We start from the raw sequence: 25,976 nt of genomic DNA, 5'->3' as shown, positions 1-25,976 counted from the left end.
AACAGCTTAGCCCTAGACATGGCACTACCACCGTGCTTTCAAGTAAAAGGGATATATATCAATCACATTCAATAGCATAATGGAAGTGAAAACTGGGGATAACAAAAAAAAAAAAAAAACTTTAAGACGCTCTGAAATATCTACCAGTACTGTGTAATATGTTCCTTGACACTTGCCATTGTTTGTATACCCTCCTGTGCTTAATTGTGTAAGCAAATGTTTATGTACCCTGTTTCTCATTATGGTCACTTGATATGCATGACTTGATAAATAAAGAATATAAAAAGAAAAAATTGGTGCAAGTGAAAAACTGGAGTAAACATAGTATTAGGCGTTGCTGGTGGTATGGATCCGGCGATTTGGAATTAGAACTCTGTGGATTTTCTACTAGTATATGAAATATGAAATGCGTATGGCTCTAATGGGAGTAAGTCTCAAAAGAGTTTACGGCCTATTGGAGATCCTGCGGATCCTGAGACCTTTCCATCTCAGTTTTTAACATACCATTTTCAGACCCCTTGTTATTATTATGATTTTTATAGAACCATCAAATTCTGCAGCGCTGTACAATCGGTAGTCCAACAAACATGTAATTCTAGCCAGACGAGTTGGACACACAGAAACAGAGGGATTGAGGGCCCTGCTCAATGAGCTTACATGCTAGAGGGAGTGGGGTAAAGCACTACCCTCATCAGTAGCACCATTACTTATAAAAACCCTTGCCCAATTTGAGGCTGAATGAATGCAGCTATGTTTATATATCAAAGACAAACATACGTTAAAAACCCACCACAAGAAAAAAACAAAACGTTACAATCAGTTGCAGATTTCTGTTGTGGACCTCTGCAGAGTTCATAGACCTAGACAGCTGACCCTTTAGACTTTTTGTGAATTTAATATATTATATATATAATAGAATATGTATACAGACTACTATAGAAGTTCAAAGATAACTTGCTTCCAGAGCCGTTATTCCCAATGATCATTATATCTGATCAAATCATTTGGAGAGTTTTAATATTAGTTTTATTTTTTATTCCATTGCTTATATTTCTTGCTATATTTTGAAGGTTTTTTTTTTTTCCATTAGGTATTTCGGTTCTTGATGGCTGATACACGCCAAAGGCAATTACACTTTTCTCTTACCCAAGGGCAAAAGGCTTGAGAAGATTCCAACTTAAAAGAAACATGATACTTTGACTATGTTCGCATATCGGGCGAAGGGAATAATTAACTCTACGTGTTGACCACAGGGAATCAACCGAAAATGAAAAGTGTAAATGCTGGAAATAAAATAGAAGGATCCCTTTGGAGAAGATTTTTTCGAAATTGCATTAATTGCCATTAGCTTTCCATTCCTTTCATTTTGACACCTGCAGACATGCTTTGGCTTTTGTTCAACTTCATTTCATTGCTGCCATCATTATTCAAAATCTTATTTGCGTTTTTGCTCCCCTGGAACAACAGGTTTCCAAACTGCTGGCTCCCTCGTCATTCCCAAATCTAGTCTAATCTTGAGAAACAAATTAAGTTTGCTGCTGTTAAAATCTAAGGCAAAGTTATCACGGACAGAAAATGTAATTTGCTCGTTTGTTCATTTAGCCGTGAGGGCCGGTCTATAAAACAATTTTATTATTATTATTATTACTAGGTATGCTTTCTGTTGCTCCATCATTTGCAAGGAAACTCCAACTAAAAACAGTAATAACCGTTGCTGGCATGGTTCCCCTCTGGGAAATAAATAAAAATTTATAAAAAAAATTAATTAAAGGCATAACTTACATGCGATCCCACTCCAAATCCAAATTCTCACTGGAGCCCGATCCTCCTTCATTGAGATTTCTCCCCCACGCTGCTGGGGTAGAGACTTCTCCAAGACTGAGCTGTGGGTGGATTATCCATTAGGATAATGAATTACCCGTAAGGCTGTCAAGGTAGTCGCCTAGGATCCGGGTTTGGACGGTACACAACACACACAGCCAGTGTGTGCAAACACATGCATACTACATAGAGCCAGAACATATATCACACTTCACAGCAGAGGAGGAGGCTGAGTCATTATGCCTAGTGCTCTAAGCAGGAGCGTCAATCTTTCTTCCAATCACCATTGGCCACAGGCCATCTTAACCCAGCTGACTGTAAGAGGTGTTCGAGGGTGCTGCCATTGGTCGTCCATCGTCTGCATACTATGCACAGAATTCACATAAGGAGCCTCAAGAAGCAAAATTCACTGAAGTGATTATGGTGTTTGGAATAACATAACATAAAAAAGTTAAGTTTGCATAATACATTTGCAGTAACCCAGCAAGACATTGTGCAACATGGCTCTGGGAAATCTAACTGCAGGATGTAGCAATGAATTTCCACTTTCTTGCTATAGGCTGCCTTTCATCAAAGCCTTAAAGCCATATTTTACTCCAATGCTGAGACTTGAAACGCTGCTGCATGTGTAACAGCTCTGCACCCCGCGAGCAGGGCCGGACTGGCCCACCGGGATACCGGGAAATTTCCCGGTGGGCCGTCGGCACCTGGGGCCGGGGAGACATGTGGGTGTCCTGCGGCCGCATGGAGAGCTTGGATGGCGGACGCAGGGGAAGCTCTTCTGGTGGCCGCTGGGGGAGCAGGCTGGTCTGTCTCTGCTCCCCCTCCCTTGCGTGCAGCTTAATGAGACCGGGGCCGGAATATGACGTCATATTCCGGCCCCGGTCTACTTCTAGCGCGCGAGGGAGGGGGAGCAGAGACAGAACAGCCTGCTCCCCCAGCGGCCACCAGAAGAGCTTCCCCTGCGGCCGCCATCCAAGCTCTCCATGCGGCCGCAGGACACCCATCAGTCTGCCCACTAACCCACAAAGGTAGCAACAAGTGACTGGGTCATGCTGTGTGTGTGTGTCATGCTGTGTGTGTGTGTGTGTCTGTCTGTGTCATGGTGTGTGTCTGTCTGTGTCATGGTGTCTGTGTGTCTGTGTCAGGGTGTGTGTCTGTGTCATGTGTGTGTGTCTGTCACGTTGTGTCTGTATCATGGTGTGTGTGTCTGTCTGTCACGGTGTGTGTGTGTGTGTGTCTGTCTTTCATGGTGTGTGTCTGTCTGTGTCATGGTGTGTGTGTGTCTGTCTGTGTCATAGTGTGTGTGTGTGTGTGTGTGTGTCAGCAGTGGTGTCTGTGTGTGTTTTTAAAAATAGTGTTTTACTCACCTTTTTTTTTCCAACGTTGTGCTGGTCTCTGCCTCTATGACTGAGATCATCAAGCTTGATGATCTCAGCCAATCCGCACTGACACAGGAAGCGCCTCTAGTGACCGTCTGGGGTGGCAAGACATTGCCTTACATATTACATGCGACAATATATGGCGCAATGACTTAAGGGGCTGGCATAGATTTTTTTTTCCCAGGGCTGCTTTGTATCCCCAGTCCGGCCCTGCCCGCGAGTGTAACTACTAAACACATGTCATTGCTCCATGGTATCATTTGCATCCAACCTTGTGGCTGTGCACCATCTGCTACTTTGTGTGTTACTTTCTGGCATAAGAAACGATATTGGTATTTTGTATCTCTGTGACAAAGTTATAAGGGACTATGTTTTGTGATTTGTTTGCTGCCTGCTCTTACACTACATCACCCTTTTTTATACTATCTGTAGTATTGATTCGCATAATAAAAAAATAAGAACTATATAAACTTATGGTGTGTGAGCAATAGCGGTTTGAGCGGTTACCTCTAGACTGTCTCTCAGACAATGCAGCAGCAGTCAGCCGATTTAGAGATCTTTAGAATCCAGCCAGGAATTGGACCAGCTAACTTGACACCACCGCTAATTACTAACACTCTATTCACTGGCTCAGGCTGTTAGGAGACAGATAACGAACCCATGGCCTAGACATTTCCAGACACCATCTATGAAAAGAACACTAAAAGTGGCTCAAATGAAGAGTGACTAGCTCCACTGCCGTACCTGTCTTCATGCTACCTTAAATTAGTGGGAGATACAGTGTATTTCAGCTGCAGTCATTAAAATGCTTAGGAATGTAACACAAATCCCAGAACCACCCGAGAAAACAACTGCCTAATTACACAGTAATCCAGGCATTATTACACGTTTATTGCAGGAAATAATTGTATGGATGAAGTCACAATCCGTTCAGTACAGGACCCTAAGACATGATTCACCCAGGAAGATCATTTATTCAACACTTCATCTCTCAGTTAGGTACATACACACACACCTCTATGGGATCCAGTATGGCAGCTGTGAGTATGCCAGAAGGCGGCTACTGAAATGTTTCTTAAATTAAGCCCTTTTATAACGTTTGAAAAGAGAGTTAACCCCTAAAGCACTTCTGGAAGCTATGGAGTGTTTCTTTGAAACCTGGAAATGGAAGAGAGTTTCATAAAATGTCGAGTTTGAACGATAATAAAAAAATAAATATTTACTATGAAACACTAGTAAAAAAAAAATATATATAAATATGTACACGAATATCTACTACAACTACATATATATTGAAAGCAATAAGGCTTTTAAAGGTAAAACTCTATTCAGTAACACTTCTATACGACTGTCGGTAGAGAGGACAAACCTAAATCCTATGCTCAATAGTGGGGAAGAGTATATTCTGTTTGGCAAATTCAAGCTACACAATTAGGGAAATGTCTTCTCTTCTACCTACTAAGTACATGAACAACAACAACAAAAACAAAAGGCAATTATGTTTAAATTAAATGCAAACAAGGGAAGTAACTACAAATGATTCATAGGGCTCTAATTTATCGCCATGAATACTGTGATACTTTCTCCTTACCTCGCTGTCATTCAAAGTTTAATTTACACTCAAATAATTGGAATGTGTTAAGGAAGAACAGCATCGGAGAATCATCTAACAGTAAATCCCATGCATTATTGCCTCGCTGGGTCCCCAAAGACCAGGTGCACGCGCTTTCCTTTCCAATGTTCCACTAATTATGAGTCCTGTAGCACTTCAATCTCTCTCTATCCGCTGCTTGCTAAAATATATTCCGCAATTCCTATTAACATTATGGAGGAGGAAAAAAAATAAAATACTACTTAGCCAAGATGTATTTGTTCAATGAAAAACCAAGTCACAGAGGGCCTTGCTTAGTACACGCTGACACAGTCTATTTAAAAACATTATGTTACATTTAACATGAGGATTATTAGCAATGTATTAGATGGCAGAGAATTGCTCCTCCTTATACTAAATCAAACATCAAAGATGAAAAATGACACAAATTGAACCAAACGCAGTAGTAAGAACAATGAATCTTTTAATTCCACATTGTATTAAAAGTAGAGGTGAAGCACAGGCAAAACCACAGGTTCATGTATGTAGATAGTTCATGTATGTAGATAGTTCATGTATGTAGATAGTTCACAGAAGCACGAATTTCCTCTTTCACTGTCACATTACGGAGTCTGGTCCCCTACCTACAAACCATTGGAATATGGGATAAAAAGCAAATAGAAAAACTAATTGCTCAAACCAGGAGTGGATACCAACACCCAAAGAATACTAAATATATATAAAAGAGTGAAGAGATAGGTAAACTTGTAACAATACACAGTATCACTCTCAGTAAGCAGATAAAAATAGACCTAGGTCACAATTGAGTAAATGTATCTCAATAGATGAATATACACTGTATCAGTGCAAATAGAGATTGTCCACAGTCTCAATTCAAATAATTAACAGACATTTTAATGATCAGTCCAAAAAACTTCCTTTTAATGTAAGCTCATATATGTAAAATCTGGCTGGTATACCCTCTATATAAACAGCAGGAGAACTGGCCAATATGAGCTAAATATGCTCTAGTAACAGACTAGTATATCCATCAATAGTAGTGTGATACTTGAAAGGAAAAAAGAATATTGCATATGTAGAGATGTGAAATAAACAGTTCTACATCTATTATCAATAATAAATCCTGAAAAGTTGTCTTCTGGTATCAATCGTTGAACTGTGCAATATATAGTTCAGAAGTAGAAAGTTCTTCTTCTAAAGAATTGTGCAAAAAACATACGTAATAAAATAGAATAAAAATAAGCAATAGTTCACAAAAAGGAAATCTTCCTTTGGTGTCTTCCTCCCAGCAGTCTGGATACTCTAGAAATGCTGTCTCATCAGAGCCGGCTTCAGAGGCAGCTTCCGAGTCCTCGTTGACAAAAGCTCGTCGGGGAGATCCACCGCGTGCGTTCCACTTCGCTTCGGTATGCGTTCCACTGTGAGTGTGTGAAGAGATGCAGCCTTACGCGTTTCGTGATGTCCTGTCACTTCATTAGAGGAATCCATTGGAATATGGGGTTCCCTTGCACTCAAGGAAAATAATCTGACATTACATGCGTCCATTTAGCCCTGAACAGGGTATGTGACATCAATAGTAACAGTTAGAGCGATTTGCATACATATTAATGGAACACGCTAATGCTGGAAATGTAACCATGTATGATTTAGATTTAGATGTTTGCCTCTTCCCGAAAAAAAAAAAAAAAAATTAAGTCAGCATAATTACTTACCTTTAGTCCCTGAACAAGCCAGTATTGCTGCGTCCGCAGTTCCTCCCGGTAATCTCATCCAATTCAGTGCTTCCACATAGGATAGTATGGTGGGTACAGTGCAAAATGTGCAGCAATTGCCTGGCAGTGCCAATCAACATCTCCTTATATAGAACATCAGTTCTGCAAAGATTGCAGGACTGGACCAGGAAGAGCTGCTCATGGCTGTCTGAGTGACAGCAACTAGAGCTGGCCCTAGGGACAAACATAAACACTGCCTCTTTTAAGAAAAGGCTATGGTGACAATTATCAACCTGCACGGATAAGTTGCAACAGAACCACTACATTAAAGAATCACTACAGGAAGCATAACAACTTCATCAGAATTATGTTGTTATGGTGCGAGGTGGTCATGACGATCGCTCTTCCTTAAAACCTCTGCCCTAAAACCTCCGCCATTGAGAAAGAGAGTAAAACAAGGTATATATTTATACTTCTGAAACTCTGAACATAGATCTTGCAATTAGTATAATGTGTCTCTCGTGTTCAGATTAGTGTAGAGCCCATTGATATTGGGGTACTTTAAAGCATACTTATTTGCTAAGATAGGGGATTTTAAAACAACACTAATGTTAACAATAAATATAATTTATTTGTAAGCTTGGTGTATTACTGTATTTGTTTAGATTCAGGACTCGTTTGTCTTTTAAATTAAAAGAAAAAAAAGTTCCCGCATTTATTTGCCAAAGTAACGACTTTACGATATAGTGGTTTTGGTACTTTGCCTGTCCTTTAAAGTAGCTTGGTAATAATTAAAACCATGTTTTTGTGTGTGTGCTTTTCCCTTAACGTACATTGTGAATAGATTTTGGTCTTTGCAGAAGCATCAGTATTAAGAAACGCATATTTAGGGTGTCCCCCCTGCCCCACACCAAATACCCTGCTTTCCAGGTATGACTTGACTTCTCGAAAACTGCTAGGCAAAAACAGCAGAGACTGCACCCAAAGACTCCTTGCACCGTAAGCAATAAAATAAGCTAAGGTGTTTATGGTGCCGACAATGGCCTTTTCGTTGAGAGGGTAAGCACAGCAAATCCCCAGAAAGGCTATGGTAAATTACAGGTAAGTATATATTGGAAAGCACAACTTAGCACTGCATACACTGACACACAAAAATTCTGCAGTTAAGTACAATATACGTTTAATGGATTAAAAACTGTGCGTGCTAGGAGAAACCTTGATTTGCACAAAAGAAACTAAATACTGCTTAATCTGCAACCGAATTATACGGCCTTAATGCCAAAAGCAGCACCAAGGAAGATAATACAGTCATATCACACCAATAACACTGCTTTACTTACAGCTTCATTTCAAAGTTAATGATAATCTAGAATGCACCGAGTGTAGCCGTTTAATTTGCTATTTAAGATTCAGTGCATTCATGAGATCATGTGTCATAATAGAACAATAATTAAGTGAATGCTGAAATGTATTCACTTCATACGCGAAAATTCATGCCCAGCTTCAAAGCAAATGTATTACACAATACAGCATATGCTGGACTTAAAACAAACACTGTCACAAATTGAAAACTACCTGACTTTGTAGAAAGAAACGCTAGAAATGGTTCTGCTCGGACAATCAACGTTAGAGTCAATGAGTTGTATTTTTGCAGTTCAAACTGTGGTGCCAAATGGCCATGCTTCAACATTTACTTGTTAATAGATTGTCACTAATTAATCGTTTGTCTGTGCCTTCCAAGTAAACGAAATCAAGAAATGTTTTGAAGTAAATATAGAACCACAGATATAGTGGGATCAAAATTGTGAAGTTCCACGTTTTTTTTTTTTAACAATCTATAGAGTTTTACGTTTCAATACACAATTACGAAGCAGAGAGGAAAAATGAGCCAATACAGTGCCATAAAGGCATGGGACCTGTGAATCGAATAATCATCAAAACAATATAATTGAATTGGATAAGGTAATTTGGCCAATGGGCTTCATCAGTTAACAATAAAGAAATAAGCACTGGGTTTTACAGTATAAGAAGGTGAATGAAAGAGAAGGAAAGAATGAAGATTAATAGGTCATCTCCAACAACACTGCATCAACATTGAATATGGGTAATAACCAGTCAGACTAAGGGGTCATTGCATCACAGACAGAAGGCCCCCAAAAAGAGGGGAAAGTGTGGGGAGAGCCAATTTTCCCAGTCATGTTTACCCAGACAAGATATTCTGGATACCTGGTTTCAAACCCCAAATTAGTGGAAAGTTTCACAAGGTAAAGTCTGCGCTACCTCTGGGTCTCTAGCCTCCAAACATGGAAGGTATAGAAAGAGGGCATGGTGAGAGTAGCAATATAGGAGTTATGCCAAGAGCATTATTGATGATGAGTAGCAGAAGATGACTAAAAAGTGGGCTGCAGATCAATGTAATATATTTAAAAGGACACTATAGTCACCAGAACAACTACAGCTTATTTTATTTGTTCTGGTGAGTATAATCATTCCCAGTTGGCATTTTGCAGTAAACACTGTCTTTTCAGAGAAAATGCAGTGTTTACGTTACAGCCTATGGATACCTCCACTGGCAACTCATCAGATGGCTGCTAGAGGTGTTTCCTGGGGCAGGGCTGCACAGTGTGACTGACATTCAGTGTCTCCTCACTCCTACACTGAACTTTCCTCATAGAGATGAACTGGTTCAAAGCATTTCTATGAGGAGATGCTGATTGGCCAGGGCTGTGTTTGGCTTGTGCTGGCTCTGCCCCTGATCTGCCTCCTTGACAATTTAGCCAATCTAACGCTTTCATTGTGATTGGCTTTGATCAACACTTCTGATGGTGTCAGCCAAGCAGGCAGATCATGGGCACAGCCAGCAGCAGCAGACTGGAATAAAAGTAAGATTTTACTATATTTAGAGGGGGGGAGGGGGGTTAAACACTTTAGGGTCAGGAACACAAGCATCTAAAGTATTCCTTTACGATACAAAAGAAGCATTGTTATTTTACTACATCAATTCGATCAACACTTGTCACTGTGTGGCAATTCACACACAGAAATATTAAACAGTCATTCTTATTAAACATGAAACAACCTGTTGATAAATATGATTTATTACAGACCATTAAACTGTGAGTGCTTCTTTCCAGATGAGAGAGTGTTTTGGAAAAGAAAGAGACATTATGTTATCACAACGATCCTCAAATGCTTAATATTAGCACAAAATACTCGCTACACAGGACGTCAACGTGCAGTGAATAGTGGGGTCAGAAACAAAGTGATTCCTCCGTCTATTTTTATACTTTCCCAATCTCACTTGGTGACTCATAATCTCCCTCAGTTAGAAAATGTTTAAAAAAAAAATCAAAAGGACTGAGGCAGCTGTACAAGTTGTGATCAAAACAAAACAAACAACATCTTGGATTTGGTCTGTTCAGGCGTAATTGACCTCTTTCATATTATGTGCACCCACACTTATAATTTTGTTCAGGAGAAACAGGGCTTTCATGCCACATCCAATATTTGTACATTAAACATAATTTAATATGAATAAAATATTTTAAAAATTTAGAAATTAGGATATTGTTTTTTTTTAGTTCTGCATGGCATTTTAACTGTGAATGCCACAATATGATTAGCTGTTACTGCAATAAAGTACACATATTTGTATTCAGCGATGTCTCTCGAGTAAAACAGTACCGCCAAGGTACAGGTTTTATGGTGTTTTGGTTACAGGGTCAAATATAGCACATTACATTTTTCAGTTTATACACATTGCAATTTGCTAGACTGGTTATGTTGCGTTTGAGACCAAATGGTAGCCCAGGAATGGCATACCATTGCAAAAGTAGACAACCCAAGGTATTACAAATGGGAAAAGTCCAATCTTGTTTAGTAGCCACTTAGTCACAAACACTGGCAAAAGTTAGCGTTCATTAATATTGTGTGAAAAATGCAAAAGACTAAATTGATCGCTAATTTTGGCCAGTGTTTGTGACTAAGTGGCTTCTAAAAAGGATCTGGACATACCCCATTAGCAATACATTGGGTTGTCTACCTTTGCAAATGGTATGCCATCATGGAAGTAATTCTCATTCCCGGGCTGCCATAGGGTCTTCAAAGGCAACATAACCAATCTGGCGAATTTAAATGTGAACAAAAAAATGAAATTCAAGCCTTATATTTGACTCAGTAACTTTTGAAAACACCATAAAACCTGTACATGAGGGTACGGTTATACTCGGGAGACTTAACTGAACACAAATATTAGTGTTTCAAAACAGTAAAACCTATCACAAATATCATCAGTGAAAGTACAGTTTGTGTGTGAAAAATATTGTTGTGATATGTTTTACTGTTTTTAAACAGTAATATTTGTGTTCAGCGAAGTCTCCAGAGTAAAACAGTACCCCCCATGTACAGGTTTTATGGTGCCCTGGAAAGTTGCAGAGTTAAATATAGGGCTTGTGAGTCAAATTCTCTGGACTTTCTGCCTGGGTTGTCGGGAAGGTCCCTCAGGTTTGTAATTAACAAAATTCCAAATTATGTCAAAATATTATATAAATATATTTGTAGAATTTTTATATATAAATATATATATATATATATATATATATATATTTTAATTTCATTTATATATAGCTATATATTTATATAGATAGATATAGATACATATATGTATTAATAACGTCATTCTAAATGTATTTTACATTTAATATATATGTATATTAATATTAAAATAAAGTTAGAACAAATTAAAACCGGTATATAATTTTTTTCAATTTATTTTTATTTTTATTTTATTTTTTCAATTTATTTTTATTTTTATTTTATTTTTTTCAATTTATTTAATGATTATTTGTATTATATATATTTATTTTAATGTCATTCTTAATGTATTTTAATATTTAAATAATTATATATATATATATATATATTAATAAAATACACTTTTATTAATGATGTATGTATGTGTATATAAAAGTACTCAGATCATATATATATATTGGGTTTCAAGGAAGAGTTCATATCAAAGCAAAAAAAAATAATGATTTGCTGTAATTCTCCATATTATAAGGATTTTAGGGATACTCAGGGCACCCAGACCACTTCTACCCATTGGAGTGGTCTGGGTGCCAACTCCCACTACTCCTAACCCTGCAAGTGTAATTATTGCAGTAATTAACTTGCAGGGTTAACTCCACCTCTAGTGGCTGTCTACTAGACACTGCCAGGATAAGGGATCGTTTTCCTGGCACTGGAGTTTCCCTTTAAGAGTGGCTGGGAAGGTTATGTTCATAGGTGTAATTATTATTATTGGTATTTAAAGAGCGCCAACATACTCTGCAGCGCTTTATAATTATAGAAAGTGATATTTGGAGTTGAGTTCCCCGCTCAAACAAGCTTACCGTATATGAGGACTTGAGGTCCCCTCTCAAACAAGCTTACTGTCTATTAGGATTTGAGGAAGGCTCATATATATTTATATATTAGAAGAAAAAAAAACGGTATCCACAGACCAAAGTGCATGCAGTGAAAACAAATTAAATAGAAAATAACTTTCCTTTGTATATAGATACATATTATAATTAGGCTATATATATATATTTGTGTGAAGGGCTCATGATGGCAAAGAGAAATAAGACTTAATAAGTGTAGGATGGTATAAAAGTAGCAAGTCGGTTGTGGTGTGCCGAAACCGACGATGAGGTAGGCCTGAAAATAAAGAGGGCCCACCAAGAAGAAATGTAAGAAAAAGGAGTTGATAAAGAGGTGTGGGTGGGAGGGTGATGCAACGCTGACCTCGAAGGTATGGAGCCAGGTAAGGGGTGTCCCTTAAGTAGGGAAGGGGTGTGTCATACGCCCCTCCCACAAACACAGGCCAAATGGCCTTACTACTTGTGTGAAGGGCTCATGATGGCAAAGAGAAATAAGACCTAATAAGTGTAGGATGGTATAAAAGTAGCAAGTCGGTTGTGGTGTGCCGAAACCGACGATGAGGTAGGCCTGAAAATAAAGAGGGCAAAAATAGAAATTTCAACATTTTAATACAAACTACCAATATACAAACTTAACAAGACATGTTCTGAAAAGCATTCCTTACTTCTTGTACAGGGTTAGGAATGTACCGTGTGTAAGCGGATGATTTCCAGCGCCCCAGTGTCTTGATAACATGAACCGGTATGTTAACACTGGAGGCTGTGGAGGCCGCTCCTATGCGGAAGGAGTGGCCTGAATAGTTAGCTGGCTTGAGTCCCAGCTGTGTTAGTAATGACCTAACGTGGGTCATGAAGTTGGTAGTAGTGAGAACTGAACCTCGTAGAACAAAAAGTGGTTGTGATGGTGGTGCCTTGAGACTCTCTGTATAAGAGTCCAGTATTTGGACGGGGCACCAACTGTTGTGAGTCGGATAGTATTTAACCTCTACGGGTGGAGCGTGTTGACTGTTTTTTGAATGAGGTAGTGTCAGGATATAATAGTCCATGTGTTTGGTTAAGTGCGAATGAAGCAGTAGGTGAGTGGATTGTGTTGTATTGATGGCGGTAAACTCTCTAGGTCTCAGAAACCCATAAAAAGCCACATAAATAGCTGTTTTGATGACTAGTGTTGTGTTGAAGGAGAAGGGTTTTAGATCTAGTAGTTGTGATAATTTCTTAAGGATATGAAAATCTATAGGAAGCCTCTGTGCTGTATGCGGGGGTTCGGATCTTTGTATACCCCTAAGGATGTTCTTGATTTGGTATGATGACATGAAACTTGAGTTGTTGGGTTGTAAGGTCAGCATGTGATGTTGGATGCCTGTAAGATATAGTTTGATTGTGTTGTAAGAAAGTTTGAGTTTGAGGTGGCAAAAAGAGGCAAAACCTAAAAAAGATGTCATGATGAATGGTTGTAATATGTTGTGTTCCAAAAGGAATCTTTTGAATAAACTGAAAGCTCTGTTGTAGGTTTTCCTGGTATTTGTAGATAGAGCTAGTTGGGACAAAGTTCTGCAATGTTGCATGATAACGTCTAGTCCATTGTTAGCTGATGGAACAGTGGAGTGGCCGTGGCTGTGAGCGCGGCTGATGGGAGAAGTTGATGAAAGGCCTGGAATTTAAAACGAGACAAATTATCAGCTGCCTCGTTACAAATACCTGGAATATGAACACAGTGCAAGAAAAAATTATGACATGCTGCCAACCAAGCGAGTTTCCTCAAAAATCTCATGATAGTAAGGGAGTTGGAGCGACCTTTGTTGATAATGGAACAGGTTGCTTGGTTGTCTGAGTAACACCTGACTGATGAACCTGTCCATAGATGTCCCCATGCCACGGCAGCCGCCACGATGGGATATATCTCGAAAAGAGCTGAGGTAGAGAAAAAACACTCCAGGTCCTGCACCTCTGAAGGCCAGCTACCCCAAAGCCATTCGTTCCCAAAAATTGCTGCAAAACCTGTGGTAGACGCCGCGTCTGTCCAAACAGTAGGAGAAGTGTCAGACAATTGAGGGAGGAACATGCTTTTTCCGTTCCAGGAGTTTAAAAAGTTTCTCCACATGAGAAGGTCTGCCGTGGCTTGGGTATCTAGGGTTAATCTGTGTGCATCATGTAGAAACCGTGGGAACATGCTGAGGAGACGTGATATGAAAGCACGGCCTTGAGGTATAATACGCATGGCAAAATTGAGTGACCCCAGTAAAGATTGTAATTCTTTGCGATTGCAAGTGCGTAGTTGTATATAGAGGTTGATGTTTGTCAGAATGTTTTCTACCTTGGTGCGTGGTAGGCTAGCTTGCATGTTGGCTGAGTCTAGCATGATGCCCAGGAAAGTGATGATGGTATCTGGGCCTTCGGTCTTGGTAGGGGAGACTGGGACCCCCAACTGGTTGAATAGGCTGACAGTTTCTTTGAGGCTAGTGGGAGGGGAAGAATTCTCCTCGACCATTAGGAAATCGTCCAGATAATGTATGACTGTAGGGCATCTGGATATATTGAGTAGTAACCAGCATAGGATTTCGGCAAATGTGTCAAATATGGCTGGACTACTTTTAGAACCAAAAGTTAGTCGTGAGAAAAAGTAGTAGTTCCCTTCCCACTTGATGCCATGTAGGTGCCACAGTGTGGGGTGGATTGGTAGTAGTTTGAATGCATTTGTTATGTCGGTCTTACTGAGCCATGCACCGACTCCTGCCTGTAAGATAGCCGTAATGGCGTGGTCTATAGTGGAATATTGCAGGGAGAATTCCTCCGATGGTATTAGGGAGTTGAGGCTAGGAGTGGTAGAGGTGTGTGGTGCCGACAAATCGATAATAAGTCTCTGCTTGTTGGAAGATTTTCCTGTGACAACCCCGATAGGGTTTGTCCTCCATGTAGTGAAAGGAGGGGATTGAAAAGGTCCCAATAAAAAACCTTCTGACACTTCTTTAGCTATGAGTGTGTCAACAGCTGTAGGGTTGTGTTGGGCGGATTGTAGATTTGGACATTCCAGGATTCCTGAAGGCATATGTATGATACCTGTGTGGAATCCTTCTGATAGACCAGAGATTATGAAATCTACTAAATGTGTAGATGGATGCTGTGACAGAAATGTCGCAAGTAGGGATATGTTGATAGACGTTAGGTACTGTTTGGGATACATTTTATTGGGACACATGATTTTTGCATGTGCCCTGAAACATTTTGAGCATATATGCAATAAACGACAACCGCTGTAATTACATGTACCAACATTAAAGTTATTACATATCTGGGATTTGCCCAGAAACTTGATAGGTCTACCCAGTTTGTCTTTAGCTATTTTCTCCGTAGGACCAGCGGAGCTAGGTCCTTGCACGTGGGTATGCTCGTTAGCAGTGGTGGGACAAAAATTTGCAGAATGAGACATGGAGGAGCAGTATGCACAAGCCGGCGTCCTTAGCCCTGCAAAGTGTCTGCAGAAAATCACTGTGTCTATCTTACTCCAGTTGGACCTTGTCCCGTACTGTGAGAAGGCGCCTGACACTTTTGCAGAAAAAGATCTATGGTAATCGTAGAATGCCGATCCACCATATTTATTGCCCAGGTCCACCAGCTTGTGCATATACATGTCAAATTCCTCACGCCTGTGAGGGTAAACGGCACATATGACATCCCGGTAGATGCCAAAAGCCAACACAAATTCCGGGATGGTGAGTTTCCTGTTTAGGCGTGCATCCCTGGACTTGACCACCACAGAAATATCCTCATACGCATAAGTTTTATGCTCCACCACATCCTGGGAGGCAATTAGTAGTGCAGCTAAGTTGACATCTTTACCTTCCAGGATGTCTTTCTTAAGGTGCTCAGGTATCATATGGGCAGGGTTAACCTCCTGCTCGTCAGAGGTGGTGGCTGGAGAAACTAGTGGCAACTCGACCAGTGGCGGAGGGGTCACAGTGACTGACCCAGCCAAGGTAAGGGCTGTGGTGACCGATTCCAGTTTCTCCAGCCTGGAGTTTACCTTGCCCATGGATGACATGAGGGATGTAAGCATGCCATGTATATCTGTCGGGTTAGACTGGCTAGTCCCTTCCCCTGCATCAGAGTTATCAGTTGAGGTGTGCAACAGTTTGTATAGTTCCGCTTTCCTGGCAGTAGCGGGGAAAGGAATGTGTCGCCTCCTGAGTTCGCTAGTTATGCGAGGGATTGTCCAGGACCTGAATGACGCAGGACTAGCCATGTCTTCTTCCGGTGGTGGGGAGTTTGGTCTAGCCGGAGTGCTCGGGATGGAGAAATCCTCTACCCCTTCTTGAGACATACTAGATGAGAAAATATACCGTTAGTGTTGAAACCCAGGGGATGTACTGGCGGGCTAATTATGCCGTGTGAGGCGAAAAAATTAATCTTGTCCTTTGGTGACAGGTGAGGCCCTGCTATTTGCCAAGTGGCTATGAGAGGCTCTATCTATGCGTTGGCGCGAGGGAATATTGAGGCCACCCATGTAGTGGCAGGAATTCGTAGGCCTCTCGGTGACAATAAAAGAAAAACAGGGGAAGGGAGTGACAGGTGACGCCCTCTCTAAACTTTGCGAGGCGGCTAACTAACGTGTGGCCCGAGGGGTGTATGCCTCCGAAACGTTTGAGGCGGGGTGTTGGCCTCGCGGACCTCTAAACTATAGGCGGTATGCCAAGAGGGGAGATACCTATTTGGGCCTATACCCCTAACTTGCCAGTACTCTATGTCCTATTTAGGGAGAACGTATGTGACACGTGAGCAGGCTTACGTACCTGATAGTATGTATACGTATATGGTGCGTAAGGTATAGAAAACCTGGATAAACCTAAAAGGGTAGAAATAGATATGATAGTATGAGAAATGGATCCTGTGATACTAACGTAGACTAGATATGCTGTGGTTGATTTTATTAACCGTATGTGTTGAAGGGGAACAATTAGAGTAAGGAAGTACCCCGCCTGATTGTTATGGAGAAAAACCGTAACGCAGGATTAGCTTGTAGTGTCTACATATAATGTGTATACCTGGTGACCAAAATTTAAAATATATATATGGCCGTGCTACTGTAGTAATCATAGTGCAGGGAGTATGAGTTTAAACTATGAAAATTGACCATATGCAGAAAGGTAGACGTATGAGAGGTTAAACCAAAAGTGTGATTCAAACCTGAAAGTGTGAGATGTTGGGACCGTGTTCTGTATACACGATATATCGTTTGAGTATATGCAGAAAGGTCAGGAAATGTACGTGCCATGTAAACGGGTGTACATGGTAGTGACAATGTAATATACACAATTAAATTAGAGAAAACCTTATCACATATATATACATTATACCTATTCCTGATTAATTATCTGAGTTTCTAGTGTATGTAATTTGAGTACATAAAGAAAAGTCAGCACATGACACGTGCCATGTAATGAAAAGTGTACATGGTGTGTTTAAACAGGGGAAAAAAAAAAAAAAAAACGTTTGTTTAAAACAAATTTCCTAAGTGTAAATGGAAGGTACACAAAAAGTAAAGTTGTTCAAGCAAAACTATGTATATGTATACCAGGATAATATCATGAACTAATAATACATGAGCCCTAACCTAGGTATAATTAATGTGACAGCATAAATTATGAAATACCTGCTATAATCGTTATATGTATATAAAACAGACTGGTATTTAATAAACTGTAATCTGCATTAAAAATGAATAATCCTACTATCAGGTACTAAAAACTTATATAGAAACAAACTGAAATAAAGGAGGGAAAAAGTAAAGCATAAGAATGCTACATACTTAGTACTTGGTTTCCGGAAACCGGAGGGTTAATTTGCCTGAGACTTTGGCCGTAAAGCGTGTGGCCGTAAAGTGAGGCTGAAAATTATTGCGACGCCGTGGGAAGTGATCCGGGCGACGGACTTACGTTTGAGAAGTCCTGAGGACTCGATCAGCGAAGAAGACCGGGTTTTTTGTGCGTGGCTGGCCGTGGAAAGACCTGTAAGGAGTTCCTGGACACAGCTGACACCGAAGAAAAACGCGGGTTTCCGAAAGCAAGATGGCGCCGTCCGTGAACCGGAAGTGGATTCAGGATGCAACGCTGACCTCGAAGGTATGGAGCCAGGTAAGGGGTGTCCCTTAAGTAGGGAAGGGGTGTGTCATACGCCCCTCCCACAAACACAGGCCAAAAGGCCTTACTACATATATATATATATATATATATTCTCATATATATATATATCATTACCAGAGGTTTTCCAGTTCTAACTAGCCGGTAGGTATATTGCGATGGTTATAAAGGAAAGTGACTGGAACTAACCATGGCTTAACACCAAACTAACCGGTTCAACCGGTGCTTACAGTCCTCTGTGGCAGCTTGGCTACTGCGGATGTGGGTTTCCACTTAAAGGGACACTATAGATACCAAAACAACTTTAGCCCTAAGGACACAACTTCTGGAATAACATGGAATCATGACGGAATATTTCCGTCATGTGTCCTTAAGGCGTTAATGAAGCAGTTTTTGTTTATGGATCAATCATGTCCCTAGAGTCTCACTGCTCAATATTCTGCCATTTAGGAGTTAAATCACTTTGTTTATGCAGCACTAGCCACACCTCCCTGCATGTGACTTACACAGACCTCCTAAACACTTCCTGCAAAGTAATCTGTTTACATTTCCTTTATTGCAAGTTTTGTTTAATTTAGAATTTATATCTTTTGCTCTGTTAATAGCTTGTTAGACCATGCAGGAGCCTTTTAAATGTGATTTAAGTTCAATTTAAAGAGGAGGAGATAAAAACTTCTAAAGTAAGTTAACATCTGATGTCATGAAGACTGTGCCAGTCACAGCCAGGGGAGGTGTGGCTAGGGCTGCATAAACAGAATCAAAAGTAATTTAACTCCTAAATGGCAGAGAACTTAGTAGTGAGACTGCAGCGGCATTATCTATACACCAAAACTTCTCCTGTAAGCTAAAGTTGTTTTGGTGACTAGTGTCCCTTTAATCTATTTGAACTTTGGATTGCAAAAACCAATCGAGAGTGGGGCAGTAACACTTCTGCAGCCTATCACTGCTGTAAAGGTCGAACAGAAAATCACGGTGACCAAGATTTAAATATTTAAAAAAAAACAAGTCAGTACATTTCTGAATATTACATTTTTGCATGTTTTATACATTTAAAAGAAAAAAAAAAAGAAAAAGAAAAAGTTCACCTCCTGACTTAGGAAAACCGTTGGTGATTTAAGGTGGCTTGCATCGACAAACTGTGAAAATGAAAAAGCAACGTTTCCCGGGGCACACAAACCCCTCTAGTATTTGCCGAGAAGATAAATACGTATTTGTGTTCACCTATGATCTTGACACAGATGCTACGGCATTAGCAGTCGCTTGGGTCCTACAATGCAAGTTGCTGGGAAAGTAGTTAAGACAAACTTATTTACCACATTAATTAAATGGTCTATTTAACATGGAATATCAATTCTCTAATCACATCTCAGCTGAACTTCTTATTTCAATTAACAACTCTGAAGTCTTCCAACAGAGATCCAACTGCTCTAGAATCATTAAGAACATTTTCATTATCTGTCAAATGAGGAAGTACGAGGGAAGAAGCGGCAAGCACTCTCCGAGGTAGGCCTCTACCCTACTTAAGAGATGATTAGGGAGTACGCCGCAGAACTTCTCATTAGTTGCTAAGCAATGAACAGACCTCCAATGAAACGAGAACTGAAAAAAAGGTGTTTCCATGCACATCCCAACTCAAGGGCAACTTGCCCTTTTCCATTAACACTAAATGGTCGTTTATGGCACTAAATTAGAGTCATCAGGAGTCTCAGAACAAGGCACGGGAAAAAAAAAAGGCTTCAAGAAAATGCATTTTAGCAAGAGTAGTGATCACAAGTACTGTTAAAGGGACACTACAATCACCATAGCAACCTGCCCCCCTTCATTACAGTATCACACACATGGGAATATTGTCCCTCACTCAGTGTCTATGTAAAATCCCATCACTGCACCTATAATAATATATGTAAGAAGATGTAAGAAGGTACATTTATAAAAGTGCCAATTTCTATTGAAATCTGCGTTTATTATTAAAAGGAAAAAAAAAGGACACACTTCATACATAATGTATTTCACATTAGGCGTCTGGAATGCATCTTTAAAGGAACAATCCATAGCTTGCCATAATGCTTTGTGTGAAGAGTTTATCAGAAAAAGGGTCCTGTAACTTCCTGGTTTGTTTGGCTAGCTTAAATAAAGTCAAGAGGCAGAAATTGCCCAGACTACGTGCATTGTAAAGATTCATTGAGCTGCATTGGGAAGTCTGTGATTGGTCAGTCTGGGCTGGGGAAGACGGCAAGGGGTTGCAAAGGCTGCAGAGAAGAGGCCTACTGTTTTTGCAAGCTCTTTTTTTTAATAAATATACCCCTAATGAAAAAATGCAAAGGCAGAGAGACGCTATAGTGTTAGGAACACAATTATAAATACATCAAACAGTAAAATATACACAGACAAATACAAAGAGGGCTCTGTCCATGGCCTGAGCTTTTATACAAAGTAATAAATATATTCAGTCATCGTCACAGATCTAAAAGTCTTCACCCCCTTAGTTCTGTGACATCATAACAATAAAGTATTTATAGATACTGTTCTGAAACGGTATATAGGACTCATTATGTGACAGCATGGCAGTACAGACTTGTAGAGGCCAAATAAGCAGTGTCATCCATGCTAGCAAGGAGACTACAGGACAAACCTGTGATGACAGCAAAGAAGGATACTGAGGTTAAAGAATGAACAATGTTGAGGTTAAAGAAAATCATTTTAGCTTTCTTGCATTCCTAGATTTATACATCAGTGCACAAGGATTTGTAGTTTGTCACATAGAAATGTAGCTGCAATGCTCACTGACATAATCAGATACAGATTAATGTAACCAGCTTTGAATAACTGAATTCAGAGACGATGCCTGCTGGTCCGAGGTTTTTAGAGAGCAATTTTGCTAAAAGCAACGCATCTAATACATTTGTAATTGTGTAGGTGCACAATTGGCATGTTGGCACCTTGTTGGAGACAGAAACTATTTCTGGCATGTAAATAGTGTAATCCATACATCTGCAAGAAATTGTGCCAGTCGAGTGCAAAGATTAAGTGTGTTTGTGAGATTCACCTTTGTCACGGTTTGCTGAATAAAGTGTTCATTTAATTTTAAGACGGAAAATAAAAAAAACAAACACACAAGTTACTTATTGTCACTCCGACGTGAACTGCTGTGCAAGTTATATTGCATGATAAATAGGACGTGTGTTAATTTAGCACATGGAAGAACAGCACTTGGATGTAGGAAGACAATCTGGATTACTCACTAAAGTGAGAATTCAAAGTGAATTTCAAATTCAAAAACATAATAAATGAACCAGAAAAACTCTCTACATTATGCTTCCAATTTAGTTACTCTGGTCTTAAATTTGAAGTTGAGTTTGAATTCTGACGTTTAGTGAATAACCCTAAATTCTGATATATATTAATATAACATATATGCCGTTGTCAATCTACCTATGTTGCACTATAATATACAATTCCCCTCTCTACCTGCCTTTTTACCATTACTGCAATAATGTGTCTAACACCCAGGCACTGCCAATAGGCCTTTCACAATTTAAAGATGCACTACAGACCAAGGACGTATTAGCCACGAGGCAAACCAGGCATTTGCCTTGGGCGGCATTTTCCAGGGGGCAGCAAAAAAAGCCGCCCCAAATGCCCAGAGCAAATGTCTTGTTAGCCTTGCGGCTAACTGACAATCTGGGCAGGCGGACGGGCAGCGCTGGCGAGGGAGCACTTTCTCCTGAACTGTCTGCTCAGCTCCCTCACGCGCCACAGAGTGATGCCGGGAGCCGTAATATGACGTCATATTCCGGCTCCCGGCATCACTCTGCGGCACGCGAGGGGGGTGAGCAGACAGTTCAGGGGAAAGTGCTCGCACGCCAGCGCTGCCCGCTGTGCGGGTTAAATTAAAAAAAAGTGTGTGTCTGTTAGTGTGTGTGTCTATGTGTGTCAGTGAGTGAGTGTCAGTGAGTGAGTGTGTGTGTCTGCTAGTGAGTATGTGTGTGTCTGTTAGTGAGTGAGTGTTTATGTCTGTTAGTGAGTGTGTGTTAGTGTGTGTGTTAGTGTGTGTGTTAATTGTGTGTGTGTGTGTGTGTGTGTGTGTATGTGTGTGTCTGTTAGTGAGGGTGTGTGTGTCTATTAGTGAGTGTTTATGTCTGTTAGCTAGTGTATGCGTATCTGTCAGTGAGTGTGTGTGTGTGTGTGTGTATTTAGAAGGCGGGGCAGGGGGTAAGGGTGTGTGTGTATGTTAGTGTGTGTGTGTTAGTGTTTATGTCTGTTAGCTAGTGTATGCGTATCTGTCAGTGAATGTGTGTGTGTGTGTGTGTGTGTGTGTGTGTGTATTTAGAAGGCGGGGCAGGGGGGAAGGGTGGGGTGGTGTCTGAGTTTTGTCCTGCCAAGGGCAGCACAAAACCAGGATACACCAGTGCTACAGTCCACATGTTCCTTAGACTGGAGAAAGGATACCTGGGTATAAAACTGACCACGCCCTTTTCATTCCTCCAAGCTCTTGCCAAAACTCTAAAACCTCTATGATAACTGGGCGAAGGCAGAATTATAGCTCACTATCACTTATTCTTCATAGAAATATAGAATGTGACAGCAGATAAGAACCATTCACTTATTTAGAACCCTTTAAGAGTGGCTCATCATATATTCTGACCTTCTCCTAGAGTGAGGGAGCTGGGAGTCCAATACATCCATTTTAATACTATGCCTTTGTCGTCGCCCAGTCTCTACAGCACTTACCTAGTGCCCACACGCTCCTTTAGTCTCATACAGAGAACGCATACTTACATCCCTACATGTTTCATGACTGTATATGGCTACCTCCCAAGGTCAAACCCAGATTAGAGACAGCATTACCCCTTACAACCATCTCACTGAAGCTCGGGACAAGATGGGCCTCCCCAAAAATTGTCAGGGTTTCTATCTGCTATATTTCATTCCACCGACCTCCCTCCAGTTGCTAAACTCTGACCTCATGGACAGACGCAGGGATTACAACCTTTTTCAAGAGACTTCTATCTTTCACAGACATTGCTTTGAGTTACCCACTACCATCAGGAGCCTTGTTCGCATCCCTCCATCCCAAGCACATTCTTCAAGTGAATAAAGTGAAGCAAGCAGACAAACCTAACACCTCCATACTCTGGAAAATGTTCATGGGGGCTAAACCAGTAGTCAAGACTCTCCACGGCTATAAAAAAAAAATCTCAGAATTCAATTTCCCTCAACTTATGTCCAGCAACAGAGCCACAAACTACATTCACTGCCTCTGAGGGGTTTAAAGCGGCTATGAATATGAGTAGGGTTTCCCAGTGTACTTCTCATTGGTAGACTTGCAGAAAGATATATCGCTGATCCCTAGTGCCAGACTGACTAGCACACATCTATCCATGGTCTTCCGATCGCTGCTGGCGATGCCTGTCACAAGGAACCATGTTACAGATTTTTAGGAGTAGTACCTCTTCACACTCATACAGGGCATCTGTCCTTCAATTTGTGTTACAGCTGACCGGACCTGCTGGACATGCTCCCTGACAGCATACATGGTCCAATTTAAAAATTCTCATTCTGCAGGTTTTAAAACATAATATCTGGAAATCCACATCTGTTCCACTTTGTCAAATACTGATATTCTCTCAACTCCACTCGTCATTTTAAAGAAATGGCTTATAAAATAATGTGCTACCTTCCGCTCTACCATCTTCTTTCCCTCCACTTCCTGCTTCATTCTATCTTATAAGCCCTCCCCTTCCTCTGGGTTTACACATCCTCTCCATCCCACCCCCGACTCTTTCTGTTTATGCCTCTTCACACACAATAAAGATTATACAATGGGGAAAAAATGCAACTCCCTTGGGAATTCCCCAAAATACCAATTTTTATACTTTTACTTCAACAACGCCAGTAAAAGAAATGCACTTTTTGTTTTAATTTTTTCCGATATTTAGTAAATTGAGTAATTAGTGCCATTTGTCTCCGTGTGTGAATTTAAAGTTGTACCCCTATGTGTGCACCGGTTTCCATCGCTCATTTGTCTTTAGAATTTAGCAGGACCACCTCTAGTCAACATATGAGCAGTCTCTCCATCTCTCTATTTCCAAGGTTGTCATTATCTATCAAGCATGTTTTCTCAAACCATTTACAGAGATTGGAGCTGTGTATCAGAATTATAAACAGTACTCTCGCATTGTACGATGATTGCTGTAATTTAAATTATAATAAATGCAATAATAATAATAAATAGGTCATCAAATTGTAATGAATAAAGGATGGTCATCCTTGTTACTTAACGCAGACCATAAACATAACTTCTAAACAGATCACAAGAGTCTATCAAGTGTCTGATACATTGCTTTCTGGACTCAATCTTACCATTTTATTGCTCTTCCTAAACATTTCATCCGTAATATTTGTATTTCTCATTTTTAAAACCTCACATTCTGTTAACAAGATCGCCATTAAAATTAATAGTTTGGAAAATGTGCATAGGATGTATAACAAGATCTATATTAAACTAATCCCATTACAGCAAATCTGCTACAACTGCAGAAATAAAAGTGAAGGTTGCAATTGTTAATTCCGTTTAACTTACCCATATAGTCACCAATGAACACCACAAAAAATGGCGTGAGAAGATCATTCATGCCTTGGACATATCCACTGGCTGGATGGCGAATGGCCCATATAAATAAAATCCTTTCAAATATCTGTAGGAAAAAAAACAAACAAAAAAACATGTTTCTTTACTTAAAATAGTTAGAAAAAGTTCTAAATGTTTAATAAGTAGCTTACAACCAACAACCAATGACATCTCTGCAAAATAGGGAACTGTTATACGCAATTTGCCATCACTTAATAATAGCTAGAATTAAGCCCTGCAATTGATCCAATTGGAACACAGAGAAGACAGACAACCAGACTGAACAATTCATTTGAAAAACTAAAGAAAATGATCTATAACATACCATTTTATTAAACAAACGTTTTAACAGGGCAATTTACTAATGTGAGAATTCAAAGTGAAAATTACTTGAAGCATTTTTGTGTTGAGCTATTTCAATTGCTTTTGTTTGACTTGTTCATTGCAAACAACTGAAAGTCTGTAAATTTTGACAATAAATCTGATTTTAATGGGGGGTTGAATAATATGGATTACACCTGTATATATTTGTAACCGTAAATAAACAGATGATGGAAACAAACCCTTTGGAATCAATTGTCACTACTATCACAATGTTTACTGGACTCAAGAAAACTTTACAGCGTCTGAGAATAGAGGAAATCTATGCTTTGAAAAATGTTTGCTTTATTCGATAACCAGCATGAATGAAGATATTTGCATTAATGTTTATTTATTATTAGTACGTAGAGTTACGTGGAAATGCATTGGGAAATGGGGAAACAGGAGAATACATTCAAAACCAAACAGTGCCGACATTGGATTCGTTCTACATAAACTGACAGCGCTGTTCAACTGCGGCTCATACAATCCTCAAGCTTTATCATTTAACTTTTTTTTTACACTTGAAAAATCATAATAGGCATCTAAAAACGATTTTTCATCTTCAAATGTAATATCGAGCTAAATATGCTAAGTCACAAAGATTTTAAAATAAACTGCAGATCCCCATGCATTATTCATAAAACTGTATTTATGTTTTTTTTTTTACGTCTGGTTCTCCATGGTGTGTGGAAAAGAGATAACACATTGCCTTCTGTATTACATTCCCAAAAGTGTCCCTGGCTTACAGGACTATTTCTTATTTGAATGATACTGTAATGAAGCACTCGGTGTGATTTGCATTAGACTATCTGTCTGAAATGTCAGGTCACTGCGACACCGATCTAGGAAAACGTGAACAAGAATTACACAGAACTCACAAGGTACAACCATTGAAATA

The 25,976-nt window shown here is 39.9% G+C and overlaps 1 protein-coding gene across 1 annotated transcript in view; it reads right to left on the bottom strand.

Moving 5' to 3' along the window:
- Positions 1 to 25,976, bottom strand: part of TBC1D22A (TBC1 domain family member 22A) — a 504,456-nt gene that overhangs the window by 272,887 nt on the left and 205,593 nt on the right. Inside the window, exon 8 of the mRNA XM_063446790.1 lies at positions 24,668 to 24,782. Coding sequence (XP_063302860.1) covers positions 24,668 to 24,782 — 115 coding nt within the window. The remainder of the gene's footprint in view (positions 1 to 24,667; positions 24,783 to 25,976) is intronic.

This window comes from Pelobates fuscus, chromosome 3 (genome assembly GCF_036172605.1).
Source record: "Pelobates fuscus isolate aPelFus1 chromosome 3, aPelFus1.pri, whole genome shotgun sequence".
Taxonomy (NCBI): Eukaryota; Metazoa; Chordata; class Amphibia; order Anura; family Pelobatidae; genus Pelobates; species Pelobates fuscus.
This window is presented reverse-complemented; position numbering and strand designations above follow the sequence as displayed.